The sequence below is a fragment of the Pseudophryne corroboree genome, chromosome 4 (assembly GCF_028390025.1).
Source record: "Pseudophryne corroboree isolate aPseCor3 chromosome 4, aPseCor3.hap2, whole genome shotgun sequence".
Lineage (NCBI taxonomy): Eukaryota > Metazoa > Chordata > Amphibia > Anura > Myobatrachidae > Pseudophryne > Pseudophryne corroboree.
In genome coordinates, this window is record NC_086447.1 from 683,220,142 (window position 1) to 683,241,352 (window position 21,211).

The 21,211-nt window shown below is 45.5% G+C and overlaps 1 protein-coding gene across 2 annotated transcripts in view; it reads right to left on the bottom strand.

Moving 5' to 3' along the window:
• Positions 1–21,211, bottom strand: part of CCDC170 (coiled-coil domain containing 170) — a 242,599-nt gene that overhangs the window by 208,096 nt on the left and 13,292 nt on the right. For both annotated transcript variants that reach the window (XM_063917874.1, XM_063917873.1), the window contains exons 2-3: positions 17,771–17,847; positions 9,155–9,182 (exon numbers count right to left, since the gene is read on the bottom strand). In XM_063917874.1, coding sequence (XP_063773944.1) covers positions 9,155–9,182; positions 17,771–17,847 — 105 coding nt within the window. The remainder of the gene's footprint in view (positions 1–9,154; positions 9,183–17,770; positions 17,848–21,211) is intronic.

A 21,211-nucleotide genomic window follows, 5' to 3' on the forward strand; every position in this document is an offset into this window, starting at 1 on the left:
GGCTGAAAAGCAACATGTGATGAAAACAAACATGGCTGCGCCCATGTTTGAACTTGGAGGGAAAGACTGTTTGTAACTTGCATGTGAAACTTAACCCTGATGCTGCCAGAATCACAGTAAGGAGATTAGAGACAATGAGATGCAGCGTCCTGCACACAGACAGTGCAGATGGAATCCAGGCTTGGAACACTGGGACAGTCTCAGGAGACATCTGGAAGGTAAATACTGATAAGGAATTACCTGGATCGTGACACTTGACACTTAAACATCACATATCAGCCACAATCAAATCCTCATTCTTTCACCTGAGGAACATAGCCAGAATCAAGCACTTAATTCCCTCAGATGATCTGCCAAAAGTCATACATGCATTTGTATCATCTCGATTAGACTACTGTAATGCCCTCTACCTTGGTCTCCCAGCAAAAGAATTGCACTGCTTACAGCTGGTGCAAAACACAGCTGCCAGGCTGTTAACAAACCAGCCCCATTCTAGCCACATAACACCCATCCTCTACCCTCTGCACTGGCTGCCTATAAGATGGCGAATCATCTTCAAGATTGGCTTACTAAGTTTCAAAGCATTACATGACCAGGGCCCAAGGTACCTGAAGCAGCTTCTGATTCCATACTGCCTAACTCGATTACTGTGATCTGTAGATGAAGGACTTTTAGCAGTACCTAGAATCTCCCGTAATCCATCTGGGGGTCGAGCTTTTAGTCATGCGGCTCCGACTCTATGGAACTCACTTCCCCGCACAGTGCGAGAGGCCCCAACTATAGAATCCTTCAAATGTTGACTCAAGCCTTTACTGTTTACTTAAGCATTTCCATAATGTCCCTTTAGTATCTTCATGCTTCTGTATTTTATGAAAAGTTGTTCTGTACTTCATTATTTTCTGTACTATATTATGCTATGTATCTGTTAAGCGCCTTGAGTCCTATTGGAGAAAGAGCGTTATATAAATAAAATTATTATTATTATTATTATTATTATTATTATTATTATTACTTTGTTGCACAAGGAAATTAAATCATCCAACTTGGCAGTAACATCTCACGTGGTCAAGTCGTCTTTGATTTTATCAGATAACCCATTCCAAAATGCGGCAACCAACGCCTCTTCATTTCAATTTAGTTCGGAGAACAAGGTGCGAAACTGAATCACGTACTGACTGACAGAGCAAGATCCCTGGCGAAGACGAAGACTCTCCAACGAGGCTGAAGTAGTTCTGCCCGGCTCATCGAAGATCTTGCGGAAAATGGATACAAACGTAGAGTAGTTCGAAAGAATAGGATCGGCTCTATCCCATAGAGGAGACGCCCATTCCAATGCTTGACCGGTCAAAAGAGAAATGATATTTGCAACTCTTGTTCGAGGAGACGGAAAACTGGCAGCCTGTAATTCAAATTGAATCTTGCACTGATTTAAGAATCCTTCAGGTTTCCATCAAATTTACTAGGAGGTGGTAATTGTAGGTGAGATACTGGAACTGGCGCCGGCGGTGTTGACATTGGAGGAGAAGTTACAGGAGCTGGAACCTGAGATGACGTAATAGCAATATGAAGCGCATCCAGGCGAACAGACATAGATTGCATGGCTTGAACCAGTCGTACTTGCATGGATTCTTGTTCACTTAGACGAGACAGGATATCGGCTGTGGCATCACCTCCAGATGCTTGCTCACTTCGTCGGATCCATGTGGCCAGTGCTTACTGTCACAGCCGGTAGAATTTGTGAATTCGTTGGATGTGTGCTAGCGGTAGAAGTACATGCCTCTGCGGGGGAGAAAACGAGGAGGACGAATGTAGTTTCTTCGCACATGCTTTTATTAACGAAAAGACATATAAGAGCTAATATTTAAAAAACAAAGATGAGGAATTCCAAAAGATTAGGATGCAGAGTATTCATGGGCAGTTATTGAATAAGTCCATATAATAAATGATTGTCTGATATGGCTAGTGAATACTGAAAGAGTTTGTACGTTGGATAGTTAATTGTCGTGACTGAAGAACACTGAAGGCGTTTTGCAGAATGGATGATTATTAGACGTGGCTGAAGAACACTGAGGGGGCTTTCAAGAATGGATGATTGTTAGCCGATGCTGAAGAACACTGAAGGGGTTTTGCAGAATGGATGACTGTTAGACGTGGCTGAAGAACATTGAAGGGGTTTTGCAGAATGGATGATTATTAGGCGTGGCTGAAGAGCACTGCAGGACTGCTGGCAAATCCTCTGCGGATTGGACTCCAGAAGACACAGGGCCTAATTCAGACCTGATCGCACGCTGCAGTTTTTTGCAGCCGTGCGATCGGGTCTGAACTGCGAATGCGCGTGACCCGCAGTGCGCAGACGCGTTGTTGCCCGGCAACGGGGGTCGCCGGACAGAGACAGCATCTACGAAAAAAGTGATCGCACCGGCGATCACAAGAAGACTGACAGGCAGAAGGCGTTTCTGGGTGGATACTCACCGTTTCCTGGGAGTGTCCAGACGAACGCAGGCGTACCCGGCCATTTCCAGGGAGGGATCCTGACGCCAGCTCCAAGCCGGATCATTGCAGCGGGTGAGTAAGTCCTGAGCTGTGCAGAAAGTGCACAAACTTTTTGTTTGTGCAGCTCACTGCACAAGTGATTGCAGCCCTGCACAGCTCTAACCCCCTCCCCTGTAGGCGGCGATTACCTGGTCGCAGTAGTGCAAAAAACGGCCTGCGTGCGACCAGGTCTGACTTAGTCCCACAGTCCTAAGTGTCAGGCTGTGACCCGCAGGGCCAGGGTAACCACTGGCAGTTGTGCAGCAAATGACAGGTGAGGTGACGATTCCGTGGAGCTGAAAATCCAAGGGACACTGAAAGGCACACAGGTGGACCTGTGGGAGTGCAGAGCTAAGAAACCTGTACTGGGACAGAAACATAAAGCACTGGCAAGGTTTGAAACCGGACTGCCCCCTTTTACCAGAGAGCTTAGCCTGTGATTGGCTGGAAGAGACCAAATCCCATTGGCATACTATGAATTGGTCTCCAACATGGCGGCCCCCAGTACTGCAGACACACCAGAGAAGAGGCTCTTGCTCAGGCAGCCTTCCTGCACAGTGCTCCAAAGCATGGGATCTTACACAGGCAGCCTCCCTGCAGAGTGCTCCAGTGGCAGCAGGCCGCACAGTCACCAGCTCCCACTCAGCTGCAGCAGACCAGTGGTCCTAACAGACCTCCGCCACCGCAGCGCTAGCCATCTGACAGAGAGCTCCCGGAGACCATCACCAGAGGTGAGTCCCCGTTCCATGACAGGATCCACACGTTGCATCTAGCAGAGGGTCCATCTAAATTAACAGAACCACCCAGTCTACCTTGTACCAAAAAAAACAACGTCATAAATAAAATTATATGCTTCAAATCCATTTTCTACTTTTTTAACTAATTCAGTTCAAAAACATATACTCATAGTGGTAATCATAATCATATATACCAAGAGACAAAATCATTTTCTAACATGAAGATAATAATCAGGGTATAATGAGCCTCAGCAAGGGGAAGCAGAAGTATGAGGGAGAGTGACACAGTGGAGGGAGGGGGGTGGGGGGGAATGTTGGGTAGCAGATGTCATATTATCAAAAAGCAATGGTATTGTTTGCAGCTAAATGTTTTTGTACACCTCTATAAAAGCTATTCGCTTTTGTTGGGCTGCAACTAAAAAGTCTTAGAAAATTAAAATGTACACCCAACCAATGGACAGTGATTGGAACCTGCAATAAGCAACTAAGATGTTCTCTTTGGCCCTAAAATCCATCAATGGTGCAATGACTGGATGAGGACGTGAAGTATTGACCTCCCATTCCTGACCAAGTGGGTGCATTCAGTTTGGAGTGGGCCTTGAGAATCTGACATATCTAGAGCCATAGGTAGAGAGACACTAAGGTAGTGGGGCTCCCTTTACAGATTCAGGAATACCAATTAACCGAAGATTATTTCTAGGGTTTCTGTTTTATAGATTGTCTAATCCACCAAAGACTTAAGGGCCTGAGCTTTTTGAGAGCAGAGGCAAAATAGTATCCTCTATATCACTAACACATGGTAGTCAGAGACGTAGCATGGGCAGATAGTTGCCGTGTCTAAAGAAGTTTGAATGGAGGTGAGCTTTTTCTCTATAATAGGCATTAGCATGGTTGTAATTTCTTTAGCCATGTCAAAAGGGGAAGGAAAGGGTAGGAAGGAAAGGGTAGTGGGAGAAGCAGAAGTGGAGGGAGGGGCAGAAGGGGCAGCTGGATAACATTATGAGTAGGGGCCCCGGAACTCCTTTCTGGAGGTCTGAGGTCCATAGGGTCACAGTCAGTAACGGACCCAGGGCAGAATAGCCAAGAGAGACAGTCAAGCAATAGAGAAGAATCCAACAGCTAGTCCAGTAAGGAGGAAGCAGCAGAGGAGGGCACCAGCTGACATGCATGCGAGGTCCAGGAGACACTGATGAGGGCAACCAGTTACAGGGTCCAAACATAGGTACTGTCAGCAGGGTTCGCCCACAGACAGTCACGGAAGCCACAAAGGAAGCGGATGGGGGGTTAGCAGTGCAGGTGAAAGTGGCCACTATCCACCCCAGCACGAGTGATGAGACAGGGTGGCAGGGCCTCGGGTTAGCACTCCACACACACAACCAGTAGCAGAGGATACGGATGGCAAGATGAGATCCGTCAGACAAATGGCTACAGCTCCCCACAGGTAAGCAGAATCACTGCCGATATCCTTGAGCAAATGACATGCTAGCAGGTGGGAAGATGGCAGGGGGAAGTAGAAACAGGGCCTGGAAAGTAGGGCCTAGGGTTCTAGAACGGTTCTAGGGGTGACAGCAAAACATCAGTTGTTTGAAGAGAAGAATCAGTTGTAATTTAGATTTCGAGCTGTGGATTGCACTCGGTAATAGGGGCCAGGAAGGAGCTCCTTTAAAATGCAGCCATCTCAGATGTCCCGCCCACCAGAAGTTCTTTTTTTTTTTTTTTAGTTTGAATAATTATACTTTGGTACCATGTAAAAGTTGATTGACATATGTATCTATAAGTAGGAAAACTATTTCCTTTTCTGCACCTGAACTCACAACTGAACTCACAACTTCTTATAACTACTATAAAAGTGTATAATTTACCGGGACTTAAAATTTTCCTGAAGTGTAAGATGGACATCAGTATTAAAATGAATGTCCAAAGTATGTCTTGTATGTGAAGATGACTGCCTTTTAATATCCATTTAAAATCAGTGTGCTCTGTTTCTTTCATTTTATTCCTCTAGTCTGATATGGCTAGTGAATACTGAAAGAGTTTGTACGTTGGATAGTTAATTGTCGTGACTGAAGAACACTGAAGGCGTTTTGCAGAATGGATGATTATTAGACGTGGCTGAAGAACACTGAGGGGGCTTTGAAGAATGGATGATTGTTAGCCGATGCTGAAGAACACTGAAGGGGTTTTGCAGAATGGATGACTGTTAGACGTGGCTGAAGAACATTGAAGGGGTTTTGCAGAATGGATGATTATTAGGCGTGGCTGAAGAGCACTGCAGGACTGCTGGCAAATCCTCTGCGGATTGGACTCCAGAAGACACAGGGCCTAATTCAGACCTGATCGCACGCTGCAGTTTTTTGCAGCCGTGCGATCGGGTCTGAACTGCGAATGCGCGTGACCCGCAGTGCGCAGACGCGTTGTTGCCCGGCAACCGGGGTCGCCGGACAGAGACAGCATCTACGAAAAAAGTGATCGCACCGGCGATCACAAGAAGACTGACAGGCAGAAGGCGTTTCTGGGTGGATACTCACCGTTTCCTGGGAGTGTCCAGACGAACGCAGGCGTACCCGGCCATTTCCAGGGAGGGATCCTGACGCCAGCTCCAAGCCGGATCATCGCAGCGGGTGAGTAAGTCCTGAGCTGTGCAGAAAGTGCACAAACTTTTTGTTTGTGCAGCTCACTGCACAAGTGATTGCAGCCCTGCACAGCTCTAACCCCCTCCCCTGTAGGCGGCGATTACCTGGTCGCAGTAGTGCAAAAAACGGCCTGCGTGCGACCAGGTCTGACTTAGTCCCACAGTCCTAAGTGTCAGGCTGTGACCCGCAGGGCCAGGGTAACCACTGGCAGTTGTGCAGCAAATGACAGGTGAGGTGACAATTCCGTGGAGCTGAAAATCCAAGGGACACTGAAAGGCACACAGGTGGACCTGTGGGAGTGCAGAGCTAAGAAACCTGTACTGGGACAGAAACATAAAGCACTGGCAAGGTTTGAAACCGGACTGCCCCCTTTTACCAGAGAGCTTAGCCTGTGATTGGCTGGAAGAGACCAAATCCCATTGGCATACTATGAATTGGTCTCCAACATGGCGGCCCCCAGTACTGCAGACACACCAGAGAAGAGGCTCTTGCTCAGGCAGCCTTCCTGCACAGTGCTCCAAAGCATGGGATCTTACACAGGCAGCCTCCCTGCAGAGTGCTCCAGTGGCAGCAGGCCGCACAGTCACCAGCTCCCACTCAGCTGCAGCAGACCAGTGGTCCTAACAGACCTCCGCCACCGCAGCGCTAGCCATCTGACAGAGAGCTCCCGGAGACCATCACCAGAGGTGAGTCCCCGTTCCATGACAGGATCCACACGTTGCATCTAGCAGAGGGTCCATCTAAATTAACAGAACCACCCAGTCTACCTTGTACCAAAAAAAACAACGTCATAAATAAAATTATATGCTTCAAATCCATTTTCTACTTTTTTAACTAATTCAGTTCAAAAACATATACTCATAGTGGTAATCATAATCATATATACCAAGAGACAAAATCATTTTCTAACATGAAGATAATAATCAGGGTATAATGAGCCTCAGCAAGGGGAAGCAGAAGTATGAGGGAGAGTGACACAGTGGAGGGAGGGGGGTGGGGGGGAATGTTGGGTAGCAGATGTCATATTATCAAAAAGCAATGGTATTGTTTGCAGCTAAATGTTTTTGTACACCTCTATAAAAGCTATTCGCTTTTGTTGGGCTGCAACTAAAAAGTCTTAGAAAATTAAAATGTACACCCAACCAATGGACAGTGATTGGAACCTGCAATAAGCAACTAAGATGTTCTCTTTGGCCCTAAAATCCATCAATGGTGCAATGACTGGATGAGGACGTGAAGTATTGACCTCCCATTCCTGACCAAGTGGGTGCATTCAGTTTGGAGTGGGCCTTGAGAATCTGACATATCTAGAGCCATAGGTAGAGAGACACTAAGGTAGTGGGGCTCCCTTTACAGATTCAGGAATACCAATTAACCGAAGATTATTTCTAGGGTTTCTGTTTTACAGATTGTCTAATCCACCAAAGACTTAAGGGCCTGAGCTTTTTGAGAGCAGAGGCAAAATAGTATCCTCTATATCACTAACACATGGTAGTCAGAGACGTAGCATGGGCAGATAGTTGCCGTGTCTAAAGAAGTTTGAATGGAGGTGAGCTTTTTCTCTATAATAGGCATTAGCATGGTTGTAATTTCTTTAGCCATGTCAAAAGGGGAAGGAAAGGGTAGTGGGAGAAGCAGAAGTGGAGGGAGGGGCAGAAGGGGCAGCTGGATAACATTATGAGTAGGGGCCCCGGAACTCCTTTCTGGAGGTCTGAGGTCCATAGGGTCACAGTCAGTAACGGACCCAGGGCAGAATAGCCAAGAGAGACAGTCAAGCAATAGAGAAGAATCCAACAGCTAGTCCAGTAAGGAGGAAGCAGCAGAGGAGGGCACCAGCTGACATGCATGCGAGGTCCAGGAGACACTGATGAGGGCAACCAGTTACAGGGTCCAAACATAGGTACTGTCAGCAGGGTTCGCCCACAGACAGTCACGGAAGCCACAAAGGAAGCGGATGGGGGGTTAGCAGTGCAGGTGAAAGTGGCCACTATCCACCCCAGCACGAGTGATGAGACAGGGTGGCAGGGCCTCGGGTTAGCACTCCACACACACAACCAGTAGCAGAGGATACGGATGGCAAGATGAGATCCGTCAGACAAATGGCTACAGCTCCCCACAGGTAAGCAGAATCACTGCCGATATCCTTGAGCAAATGACATGCTAGCAGGTGGGAAGATGGCAGGGGGAAGTAGAAACAGGGCCTGGAAAGTAGGGCCTAGGGTTCTAGAACGGTTCTAGGGGTGACAGCAAAACATCAGTTGTTTGAAGAGAAGAATCAGTTGTAATTTAGATTTCGAGCTGTGGATTGCACTCGGTAATAGGGGCCAGGAAGGAGCTCCTTTAAAATGCAGCCATCTCAGATGTCCCGCCCACCAGAAGTTCTTTTTTTTTTTTTTAGTTTGAATAATTATACTTTGGTACCATGTAAAAGTTGATTGACATATGTATCTATAAGTAGGAAAACTATTTCCTTTTCTGCACCTGAACTCACAACTGAACTCACAACTTCTTATAACTACTATAAAAGTGTATAATTTACCGGGACTTAAAATTTTCCTGAAGTGTAAGATGGACATCAGTATTAAAATGAATGTCCAAAGTATGTCTTGTATGTGAAGATGACTGCCTTTTAATATCCATTTAAAATCAGTGTGCTCTGTTTCTTTCATTTTATTCCTTTACAGTGGCATCCGAGGTCCATGTTAATCCATATCAACGGGAGAACAAAAAGACAGTTATATGCCGACTGGCACAATTGTAACCATTTTTGTTGCATTGGCAAACACCAGTGGACAACGGTGAATTGTCCAAGGCATGTACAAGGCACTTGATATACCGGTTGTCGGGATCCCGGCGCTCAGCATACTGGCGGCGGGATCCCGATCGCCAGTATACCAACAACTATTCTCCCTCTTGGGGTGTCCTCGACACCCCTGGATGGAGAATAAATAGCATAGCGCACCACCATGCCCGCAGCATGCCGGCATTCCAGCTGCCGGGATCCCAGCGCCAGTATGCTGGGTGCCGGGATCCTGACAGTCGGCAACTCGTAATACACCCATGTTTATACGTTGTACAAGGTGAGTGCTCTGTATTTCCTTCTTTTTTTTTTTTTCATTTTGATATTCATGTTGTATTTTATCCGCTGAGGACACTGATACAAGTCTCATCAGAGAATGTAACTTTGAGGATCTACATACACTGGAATTCCACCCCGTATCAACAAGTTCTACATTTGCAATATTGACTTACCTTTAGTAGTTCACCTCTGTTCCTATTTCTGAAATAAAAACAAATTTAAATGATACAATATTGGTTTGACTGTCTCATTATTAGTTTTTGTCTCAATTTGGTTTAACAGTGAACAACATTTATGTCCACATATACAAACAAATGTTTTTCTTCTTTAGTTTCAATTTTCTTAATCCAATTTTTTTTTCATACAAGCACAAATGGAATAATTAATTTGCCAGCAAATTGATATATCAATCCTGTATTTAATTTAGAAAACCTAAAATGTTTGATTTTTAATACAGTATGTATGTTGCACCATAAGCAGAAAGAGTGCATGCAAATATGATTTGCAAGATACAAGTGATGCATCCAGTGTTGGACTGGGGCTTGAAGGGCCCACCAGGGAATACACTTATAGGGGCCTATGGTTGGGGGTGTGGCCAGTCTTCAGAGGGGGCGTGGCCAGCTACCACAAAGGTTTGGCTGCTCATTAGAGAGTAAATAGTAAAGTATAGTAAATACTAGAGATGAGCGGGTTCGGTTTCTCTGAATCCGAACCCGCACGAACTTCATGTTTTTTTCACGGGTCCGAGCAGACTCGGATCCTCCCGCCTTGCTCGGTTAACCCGAGCGCGCCCGAACGTCATCATGACGCTGTCGGATTCTCGCGAGACTCGGATTCTATATAAGGAGCCGCGCGTCGCCGCCATTTTCACACGTGCATTGAGATTGATAGGGAGAGGACGTGGCTGGCGTCCTCTCCATTTAGATTAGGGTTGAGAGAGAGAGAGAGAGATTGACCTGAGGCTGTGATACTGTAGAAGAGAGTGCAGAGTTTAGTGACTGACGACCACAGTGACCACCAGACAGTGCAGTTGTTTGTTTTATTTAATATATCCGTTCTCTGCCTGAAAAAAACGATACACACAGTGACTCAGTCACATACCATATCTGTGTGCACTGCTCAGCCCAGTGTGCTGCATCAATGTATATATATATCTGACTGTGCTCAGCTCACACAGCTTATAATTGTGGGGGAGACTGGGGAGCACTGCAGTGCCAGTTATAGGTTATAGCAGGAGCCAGGAGTACATAATATTATATTAAAATTAAACAGTGCACACTTTTGCTGCAGGAGTGCCACTGCCAGTGTGACTAGTGACCAGTGACCTGACCACCAGTATATATAATATTAGTAGTATACTATCTCTTTATCAACCAGTCTATATTAGCAGCAGACACAGTACAGTGCGGTAGTTCACGGCTGTGGCTACCTCTGTGTCGGCACTCGGCAGCCCGTCCATAATTGTATATACCACCTAACCGTGGTTTTTTTTTCTTTCTTTATAGTCATACTAGTTACGAGTATACTATCTCTTTATCAACCAGTCTATATTAGCAGCAGACACAGTACAGTGCGGTAGTTCACAGCTGTGGCTACCTCTGTGTCGGCACTCGGCAGCCCGTCCATAATTGTATATACCACCTAACCGTGGTTTTTTTTTCTTTCTTTATACATACATACTAGTTACGAGTATACTATCTCTTTATCAACCAGTCTATATTAGCAGCAGACACAGTACAGTGCGGTAGTTCACGGCTGTGGCTACCTCTGTGTCGGCACTCGGCAGCCCGTCCATAATTGTATATACCACCTAACCGTGGTTTTTTTTTCTTTCTTTATACATACATACTAGTTACGAGTATACTATCTCTTTATCAACCAGTCTATATATTAGCAGCAGACACAGTACAGTGCGGTAGTTCACGGCTGTGGCTACCTCTGTGTCGGCACTCGGCAGCCCGTCCATAATTGTATATACCACCTAACCGTGGTTTTTTTTTCTTTCTTTATACATACATACTAGTTACGAGTATACTATCTCTTTATCAACCAGTCTATATATTAGCAGCAGACACAGTACAGTGCGGTAGTTCACGGCTGTGGCTACCTCTGTGTCGGCACTCGGCAGCCCGTCCATAATTGTATATACCACCTAACCGTGGTTTTTTTTCTTTCTTTATACATACATACTAGTTACGAGTATACTATCTCTTTATCAACCAGTCTATATATTAGCAGCAGACACAGTACAGTGCGGTAGTTCACGGCTGTGGCTACCTCTGTGTCGGCACTCGGCAGCCCGTCCATAATTGTATATACCACCTAACCGTGGTTTTTTTTTCTTTCTTTATACATACATACTAGTTACGAGTATACTATCTCTTTATCAACCAGTCTATATATTAGCAGCAGACACAGTACAGTGCGGTAGTTCACGGCTGTGGCTACCTCTGTGTCGGCACTCGGCAGCCCGTCCATAATTGTATATACCACCTAACCGTGGTTTTTTTTTCTTTCTTTATAGTCATACTAGTTACGAGTATACTATCTCTTTATCAACCAGTCTATATTAGCAGCAGACACAGTACAGTGCGGTAGTTCACGGCTGTGGCTACCTCTGTGTCGGCACTCGGCAGCCCGTCCATAATTGTATATACCACCTAACCGTGGTTTTTTTTTCTTTCTTTATACATACATACTAGTTACGAGTATACTATCTCTTTATCAACCAGTCTATATATTAGCAGCAGACACAGTACAGTGCGGTAGTTCACGGCTGTGGCTACCTCTGTGTCGGCACTCGGCAGCCCGTCCATAATTGTATATACCACCTAACCGTGGTTTTTTTTTCTTTCTTTATAGTCATACTAGTTACGAGTATACTATCTCTTTATCAACCAGTCTATATTAGCAGCAGACACAGTACAGTGCGGTAGTTCACGGCTGTGGCTACCTCTGTGTCAGCACTCGGCAGCCCGTCCATAATTGTATATACCACCTAACCGTGGTTTTTTTTTCTTTCTTTATACATACATACTAGTTACGAGTATACTATCTCTTTATCAACCAGTCTATATATTAGCAGCAGACACAGTACAGTGCGGTAGTTCACGGCTGTGGCTACCTCTGTGTCGGCACTCGGCAGCCCGTCCATAATTGTATATACCACCTAACCGTGTTTTTTTTTTCTTTCTTTATAGTCATACTAGTTACGAGTATACTATCTCTTTATCAACCAGTCTATATTAGCAGCAGACACAGTACAGTGCGGTAGTTCACGGCAGTGGCTACCTCTGTGTCGGCACTCGGCAGCCCGTCCATAATTGTATATACCACCTAACCGTGGTTTTTTTTTCTTTCTTTATACATACATACTAGTTACGAGTATACTATCTCTTTATCAACCAGTCTATATTAGCAGCAGACACAGTACAGTGCGGTAGTTCACGGCTGTGGCTACCTCTGTGTCGGCACTCGGCAGCCCGTCCATAATTGTATATACCACCTAACCGTGGTTTTTTTTTCTTTCTTTATACATACATACTAGTTACGAGTATACTATCTCTTTATCAACCAGTCTATATATTAGCAGCAGACACAGTACAGTGCGGTAGTTCACGGCTGTGGCTACCTCTGTGTCGGCACTCGGCAGCCCGTCCATAATTGTATATACCACCTAACCGTGGTTTTTTTTTCTTTCTTTATACATACATACTAGTTACGAGTATACTATCTCTTTATCAACCAGTCTATATATTAGCAGCAGACACAGTACAGTGCGGTAGTTCACGGCTGTGGCTACCTCTGTGTCGGCACTCGGCAGCCCGTCCATAATTGTATATACCACCTAACCGTGGTTTTTTTTCTTTCTTTATACATACATACTAGTTACGAGTATACTATCTCTTTATCAACCAGTCTATATATTAGCAGCAGACACAGTACAGTGCGGTAGTTCACGGCTGTGGCTACCTCTGTGTCGGCACTCGGCAGCCCGTCCATAATTGTATATACCACCTAACCGTGGTTTTTTTTTCTTTCTTTATACATACATACTAGTTACGAGTATACTATCTCTTTATCAACCAGTCTATATATTAGCAGCAGACACAGTACAGTGCGGTAGTTCACGGCTGTGGCTACCTCTGTGTCGGCACTCGGCAGCCCGTCCATAATTGTATACTAGTATCCAATCCATCCATCTCCATTGTTTACCTGAGGTGCCTTTTAGTTGTGCCTATTAAAATATGGAGAACAAAAATGTTGAGGTTCCAAAATTAGGGAAAGATCAAGATCCACTTCCACCTCGTGCTGAAGCTGCTGCCACTAGTCATGGCCGAGACGATGAAATGCCAGCAACGTCGTCTGCCAAGGCCGATGCCCAATGTCATAGTACAGAGCATGTCAAATCCAAAACACCAAATATCAGTAAAAAAAGGACTCCAAAACCTAAAATAAAATTGTCGGAGGAGAAGCGTAAACTTGCCAATATGCCATTTACCACACGGAGTGGCAAGGAACGGCTGAGGCCCTGGCCTATGTTCATGGCTAGTGGTTCAGCTTCACATGAGGATGGAAGCACTCAGCCTCTCGCTAGAAAAATGAAAAGACTAAAGCTGGCAAAAGCAGTAGCACCGCAAAGAACTGTGCGTTCTTCGAAATCCCAAATCCACAAGGAGAGTCCGACTCCAATTGTGTCGGTTGCGATGCCTGACCTTCCCAACACTGGACGTGAAGAGCATGCGCCTTCCACCATTTGCACGCCCCCTGCAAGTGATGGAAGGAGCACCCGCAGTCCAGTTCCTGATAGTCAGATTGAAGATGTCAGTGTTGAATTACACCAGGATGAGGAGGATATGGGTGTTGCTGGCGCTGGGGAGGAAATTGACCAGGAGGATTCTGATGGTGAGGTGGTTTGTTTAAGTCAGGCACCCGGGGAGACACCTGTTGTCCGTGGTAGGAATATGGCCGTTGACATGCCTGGTGAAAATACCAAAAAAATCAGCTCTTCGGTGTGGAAGTATTTCACCAGAAATGCGGACAACAGGTGTCAAGCCGTGTGTTCCCTTTGTCAAGCTGTAATAAGTAGGGGTAAGGACGTTAACCACCTCGGAACATCCTCCCTTATACGTCACCTGCAGCGCATTCATAATAAGTCAGTGACAAGTTCAAAAACTTTGGGTGACAGCGGAAGCAGTCCACTGACCAGTAAATCCCTTCCTCTTGTAACCAAGCTCACGCAAACCACCCCACCAACTCCCTCAGTGTCAATTTCCTCCTTCCCCAGGAATGCCAATAGTCCTGCAGGCAATGTCACTGGCAATTCTGACGAGTCCTCTCCTGCCTGGGATTCCTCCGATGCATCCTTGCGTGTAACGCCTACTGCTGCTGGCGCTGCTGTTGTTGCTGCTGGGAGTCGATGGTCATCCCAGAAGGGAAGTCGTAAGCACACTTTTACTACTTCCACCAAGCAATTGACTGTCCAACAGTCCTTTGCGAGGAAGATGAAATATCACAGCAGTCATCCTGTTGCAAAGCGGATAACTGAGGCCTTGACAACTATGTTGGTGTTAGACGTGCGTCCGGTATCCGCCGTTAGTTCACAGGGAACTAGACAATTTCTTGAGGTAGTGTGCCCCCGTTACCAAATACCATCTAGGTTCCACTTCTCTAGGCAGGCGATACCGAGAATGTACACGGACGTCAGAAAAAGACTCACCAGTGTCCTAAAAAATGCAGTTGTACCCAATGTCCACTTAACCACGGACATGTGGACAAGTGGAGCAGGGCAGGGTCAGGACTATATGACTGTGACAGCCCACTGGGTAGATGTATGGACTCCCGCCGCAAGAACAGCAGCGGCGGCACCAGTAGCAGCATCTCGCAAACGCCAACTCTTTCCTAGGCAGGCTACGCTTTGTATCACCGGTTTCCAGAATACGCACACAGCTGAAAACCTCTTACGGCAACTGAGGAAGATCATCGCGGAATGGCTTACCCCAATTGGACTCTCCTGTGGATTTGTGGCATCGGACAACGCCAGCAATATTGTGTGTGCATTAAATCTGGGCCAATTCCAGCACGTCCCATGTTTTGCACATACCTTGAATTTGGTGGTGCAGAATTTTTTAAAAAACGACAGGGGCGTGCAAGAGATGCTGTCGGTGGCCAGAAGAATTGCGGGACACTTTCGGCGTACAGGCACCACGTACAGAAAACTGGAGCACCACCAAAAACTACTGAACCTGCCCTGCCATCATCTGAAGCAAGAAGTGGTAACCAGGTGGAATTCAACCCTGTATATGCTTCAGAGGTTGGAGGAGCAGCAAAAGGCCATTCAAGCCTATACAATTGAGCACGATATAGGAGGTGGGATGCACCTGTCTCAAGCGCAGTGGAGAATGATTTCAACGTTGTGCAAGGTTCTGATGCCCTTTGAACTTGCCACACGTGAAGTCAGTTCAGACACTGCCAGCCTGAGTCAGGTCATTCCCCTCATCAGGCTTTTGCAGAAGAAGCTGGAGACATTGAAGGAGGAGCTAACACGGAGCGATTCCGCTAGGCATGTGGGACTTGTGGATGGAGCCCTTAATTCGCTTAGCAAGGATTCACGGGTGGTCAATCTGTTGAAATCAGAGCACTACATTTTGGCCACCGTGCTCGATCCTAGATTTAAAGCCTACCTTGGATCTCTCTTTCCGGCAGACACAAGTCTGCTGGGGTTCAAACACCTGCTGGTGAGTAAATTGTCAAGTCAAGCGGAACGCGACCTGTCAACAACATCTCCTCCTTCACATTCTCCCGCAACTGGGGGTGCGAGGAAAAGGCTCAGAATTCCGAGCCCACCCGCTGGCGGTGATGCAGGGCAGTCTGGAGCGACTGCTGATGCTGACATCTGGTCCGGACTGAAGGACCTGACAACGATTACGGACATGTCGTCTACTGTCACTGCATATGATTCTCTCCCCATTGAAAGAATGGTGGAGGATTATATGAGTGACCGCATCCAAGTAGGCACGTCACACAGTCCGTACTTATACTGGCAGGAAAAAGAGGCAATTTGGAGGCCCTTGCACAAACTGGCTTTATTCTACCTAAGTTGCCCTCCCACAAGTGTGTACTCCGAAAGAGTGTTTAGTGCCGCCGCTCACCTTGTCAGCAATCGGCGTACGAGGTTACATCCAGAAAATGTGGAGAAGATGATGTTCATTAAAATGAATTATAATCAATTCCTCCGTGGAGACATTGACCAGCAGCAATTGCCTCCACAAAGTACACAGGGAGCTGAGATGGTGGATTCCAGTGGGGACGAATTGATAATCTGTGAGGAGGGGGATGTACACGGTGATATATCGGAGGATGATGATGAGGTGGACATCTTGCCTCTGTAGAGCCAGTTTGTGCAAGGAGAGATTAATTGCTTCTTTTTTGGTGGGGGTCCAAACCAACCCGTCATATCAGTCACAGTCGTGTGGCAGACCCTGTCACTGAAATGATGGGTTGGTTAAAGTGTGCATGTCCTGTTTATACAACATAAGGGTGGGTGGGAGGGCCCAAGGACAATTCCATCTTGCACCTCTTTTTTCTTTTCTTTTTCTTTGCGTCATGTGCTGTTTGGGGAGGGTTTTTTGGAAGGGACATCCTGCGTGACACTGCAGTGCCACTCCTAGATGGGCCCGGTGTTTGTGTCGGCCACTAGGGTCGCTTATCTTACTCACACAGCTACCTCATTGCGCCTCTTTTTTTCTTTGCGTCATGTGCTGTTTGGGGAGGTTTTTTTGGAAGGGACATCCTGCGTGACACTGCAGTGACACTCCTAGATGGGCCCGGTGTTTGTGTCGGCCAATAGGGTCGCTTATCTTACTCACACAGCTACCTCATTGCGCCTCTTTTTTTCTTTGCGTCATGTGCTGTTTGGGGAGGGTTTTTTGGAAGGGACATCCTGCGTGACACTGCAGTGCCACTCCTAGATGGGCCCGGTGTTTGTGTCGGCCACTAGGGTCGCTAATCTTACTCACACAGCTACCTCATTGCGCCTTTTTTTTTCTTTGCGTCATGTGCTGTTTGGGGAGGGTTTTTTGGAAGGGCCATCCTGCGTGACACTGCAGTGCCACTCCTAGATGGGCCCGGTGTTTGTGTCGGCCACTAGGGTCGCTTATCTTACTCACACAGCGACCTCGGTGCAAATTTTAGGACTAAAAATAATATTGTGAGGTGTGAGGTATTCAGAATAGACTGAAAATGAGTGGAAATTATGGTTTTTGAGGTTAATAATACTTTGGGATCAAAATGACCGCCAAATTCTATGATTTAAGCTGTTTTTTAGGTTTTTTGGAAAAAAACACCCGAATCCAAAACACACCCGAATCCGACAAAAAAAATTCGGTGAGGTTTTGCCAAAACGCGGTCGAACCCAAAACACGGCCGCGGAACCGAACCCAAAACCAAAACACAAAACCCGAAAAATTTCCGGCGCTCATCTCTAGTAAATACTGCTAGTGCATGCATTATAATGTACCAGATTAATAATGGCAATGCACTGTAGAAAATACACCATCGTATGGTATGGAACCTGATCCCTAGAAGAGGAGGTTGGGCCCCAGGCAGCGGGGCCTAGCGGGGGTTTCCCCTGTACCCCTGTGGGCCAGTCCAGCTCTGGATGCATCCACTATATATTACTCTAAAAAAGCACATGGAGCTATTTGCTACAATCCTAAGAGTGCCTAATCCCTGTGCTAATACACATTTTTATATATCTACATAAATGAAACATCTTGTAGTTCTTATACCTCTTAACACTCTTGTTTCTCACTGTATCATCCATGACCTCCATGCGTCTTCTGTGAGGATTAAAGTGATCTTGTTCCTAGGGAAAAATATTAAAGCAGGTAAAACAATAACAACAAATAAATAAAATAGTCATAATAAACAAATTAACTAGACATAAAGAAGACATAAGATGGAAACTAGAATATGTAAAATGGAGTTTGTAAAAAGAGTCTGTTGCCTTAATTATATTTCTCGTAATGGATTTTATAAGTGAAAGAAAAAAGTGTTTTGTTCTTTTAGGATGTCATATAGAACAAGTAATGTGGTATAGCATGTGTTAACCATCGATGGTCACCATTGATGGTACAATTGGTGGTTAACTTCGATAGTCATTGGCAAGAGAACCACTGATGAATTCATCCATTAATGGTTGTCCCTGCTCTATTACTTACTTGGCTGTGGGCAAATCAGTGGTGGGGGTGGGGCTTCATGAGTCACATTTGGGGCAGAGCTAGGCTATGTGTCCCAGGACCAAGTAGGAAGGGAAAAAAGCCATCATGGAGCTTTGTACCATCAATAGTGAAAAATCACTGTCTCTTTGCTATTGATGGCAAAACCATATAGCATTAACAGTTTGTAACCATTGATGGTCGATGATTTGTATGCCATACAATGCATATCCCAATTTTTTCTAGTTTATGGTTCTAAAATGGTACTACAGCCCAGAAGAGACAAAGATAGAGAGTATTAAATATTTCATCATGGAGTCATCATACAGTATATAACCAAGCTTTGGTGTCCAAGGCAGCAGACACGTAGTTGCCCTTATATACTGTTTATATATTTATATACTGTGTCCATATTTATATACTGTGTCATAAATTTTCAGCACTTCACATGTTCTCTAATACGTCTTGCTGATAGCTGCATTTCACAGACTGTGTTACGCTATTATTAGTAGATTTATATTATTGTTGATATACTGTTTTATTACTCTACTAATTAACAGTAGTGTAGCAGTGCTGTGTTATAGATGGCCCATGAGTGCTCATTAGCTTTTTGCAGTTCACGTTTCCCCAACAGTGGCATTTCTGTACATATTGAACAGCATTGTTGAAAATTACTTTTATATACATGAACTTTACTAAACAATACCATTTTTTAAACTATGCATTCATGCTTTCATTCATGCTTTGCATGACACAGTCATTTATAGCTGGTGGTGAGCTCACAAATAATGTAGTTTTGATTTGATTTTAAAGAAAAATGTGTCTGTCCCTCTTCTATTGTCAGTATAACAACAACCATATGCATATTTTATTAATTTTGACAAGCCACATACACACGGTGTGATATGAGCTACCGTTGTGGACTATACAGTCCATATCGGTAGAAAACATAGTACATATCGCACTGTGTGTATACAGTTTGCGATGCCAATGCACACCCCCGTGGGGTCAGTATCGCAAGAAAAAAAAGACTGTGCAGGCAGGTCAATTTTGACTAGGAAGTATAAAATCTAGTTTCTAGTATAAGCAAAATTGTATATAGTCAAGATTGTACATAGATAAAATTGCACCGTGTGTATAGTCAATATCAGTGGTTCTTGGCTCCAGGGAGTTCAAGGGAAATTGCAAATTCAAATCGTCCAAATCCGTATTTCTATAGCATCCATAAGGGATATTGGAGATACATTAGTAAGATGGGTATAGACGGAGTCCAAAGGATCCAGTGCACTTTAAATTTCTTCCACTGGGTGTGCTGGCTCCTCCCCTCTATGCCCGCTCCCTCAGGCAGTTTAGAAAAAAGTACCCTCAGCAGAGGGCACACTGGAGGCCCCACTAGGGGGGTCCCCCAGTTCACGGTGCAGCAAAAGCGCGGGTGAGGCATACGGATCCCTCCTGGGGGGGACCCGCTGTAGCCCCTGCGTGACACTGGCTGACATTATCTGTACTTTAACATTTATGTGACACTACAGCGCATTTAGGAGACATAGCCAGTATAAATATGTAACAGTAGCTCCGGCGCAATTACTGGGGGCGGAGCTATATCAGAGCGGGCTCAGCTGCATTTTGGCACCTTCCTCTGCATAAGCAGCAGCAGCAGCAGCGTCACACAGCTCCACCGGTCTGTCACATGCTGGATCACTGGTACAGGATGTTTGAGTACGGGGAGAGCCGCTATTTGTGCACAATATTTCTCTAGGGGAATCCTAGTTAAAAACAATTTAACTGATATATCTATATAAATATGCTGACAGCCTCACTGCAGCGTTGGTGTGCTGGTGGCCTCTCTTACTATTTGTCTCCTCTCACATGCAATAGGGCAGGCTTGTTTGTAACTCAGCCTGTGTTGTATGTGTTATTGTGTGTTACTCCATAATGGTGAAGCAAAAATGATGCAGTGTATGTAATGCCAGATTCTCCCCTCCCTCATCTGGCTCCTTATCATGTGAGCAGTGTACCAGTCAGTCATCACAAAATGTTGGCAATGTGGGGGAGAGTCCAGAGCACTCCTGGCTGGGGCCTATCAAAAATATGATTTCTGATATGTCATCTCAATTAACTGCTAATGCCAATAAAACACAAGAACTGCAACGTACAGTAGCAAATCTAGCTGCCATGGCTAATGCCCCCCCCCCCCCCCCTCCCCATACCCCACTGTCTACTACAGGTGCACATAAACGTGCTTTATCTGCACTCATATAACAAACTGATGATGATATACAGGATGATGGGGATGAAGTGGACCCCATAAGTCGGGACTCCACCCCTGCACAGGGTATTGAACACCTCATTTTGGCTATAAGGGATGTGCTAAAGCTCCCCTGCTGGAGGACGCTACAAATCAGCAGTCATTTTTCCTCCCACAAGACAAACTGACTGTCACATTTCCTGATTCCAAGGAATTAGATGATTTGTTTAGATTAGCCTGGAAAACTTCTGATAAAAAAAAATATCAAGTATCAAAACGATTTTTGCATACCTTCCCCTTTGACCCTGAAGGCAGAAAGTTCTGGGAAGAATCTCCAGCTGTAGATGGCTCTGTCTCTCGCCTTTCCAAAAAGGCGGTACTCCCTGCTTCAGGATCCTTTACGGTAAAGGACCCGGGGGATAGGAAAATTGAGGCCACACTGAAATCTATCTACACTGCTGCGGGTGTATCTCAAAGACCGGTCATTGCTGGTTGCTGGATGACACATGCAATTAATTCCTGGGCTACTCAAATTCAGGAGGGTCTCTCGGGGGATATGACCCTGGTTACTACAGTTACTTTCCTCAAACACATTCAGGACACGGCTAGAGTCCCCTGTGACTCCCTTAAAGAGATTGGCAATATTAATGCTAGGACCACTGCTATGGCTATATCTACATGCAGAGCCAGATGGTTGCATCTGTGGATTGCAGACTCTGACTCCAAACGCAATGTGGAATCTGTTCCCTTTACAGGTGAATGGCTCT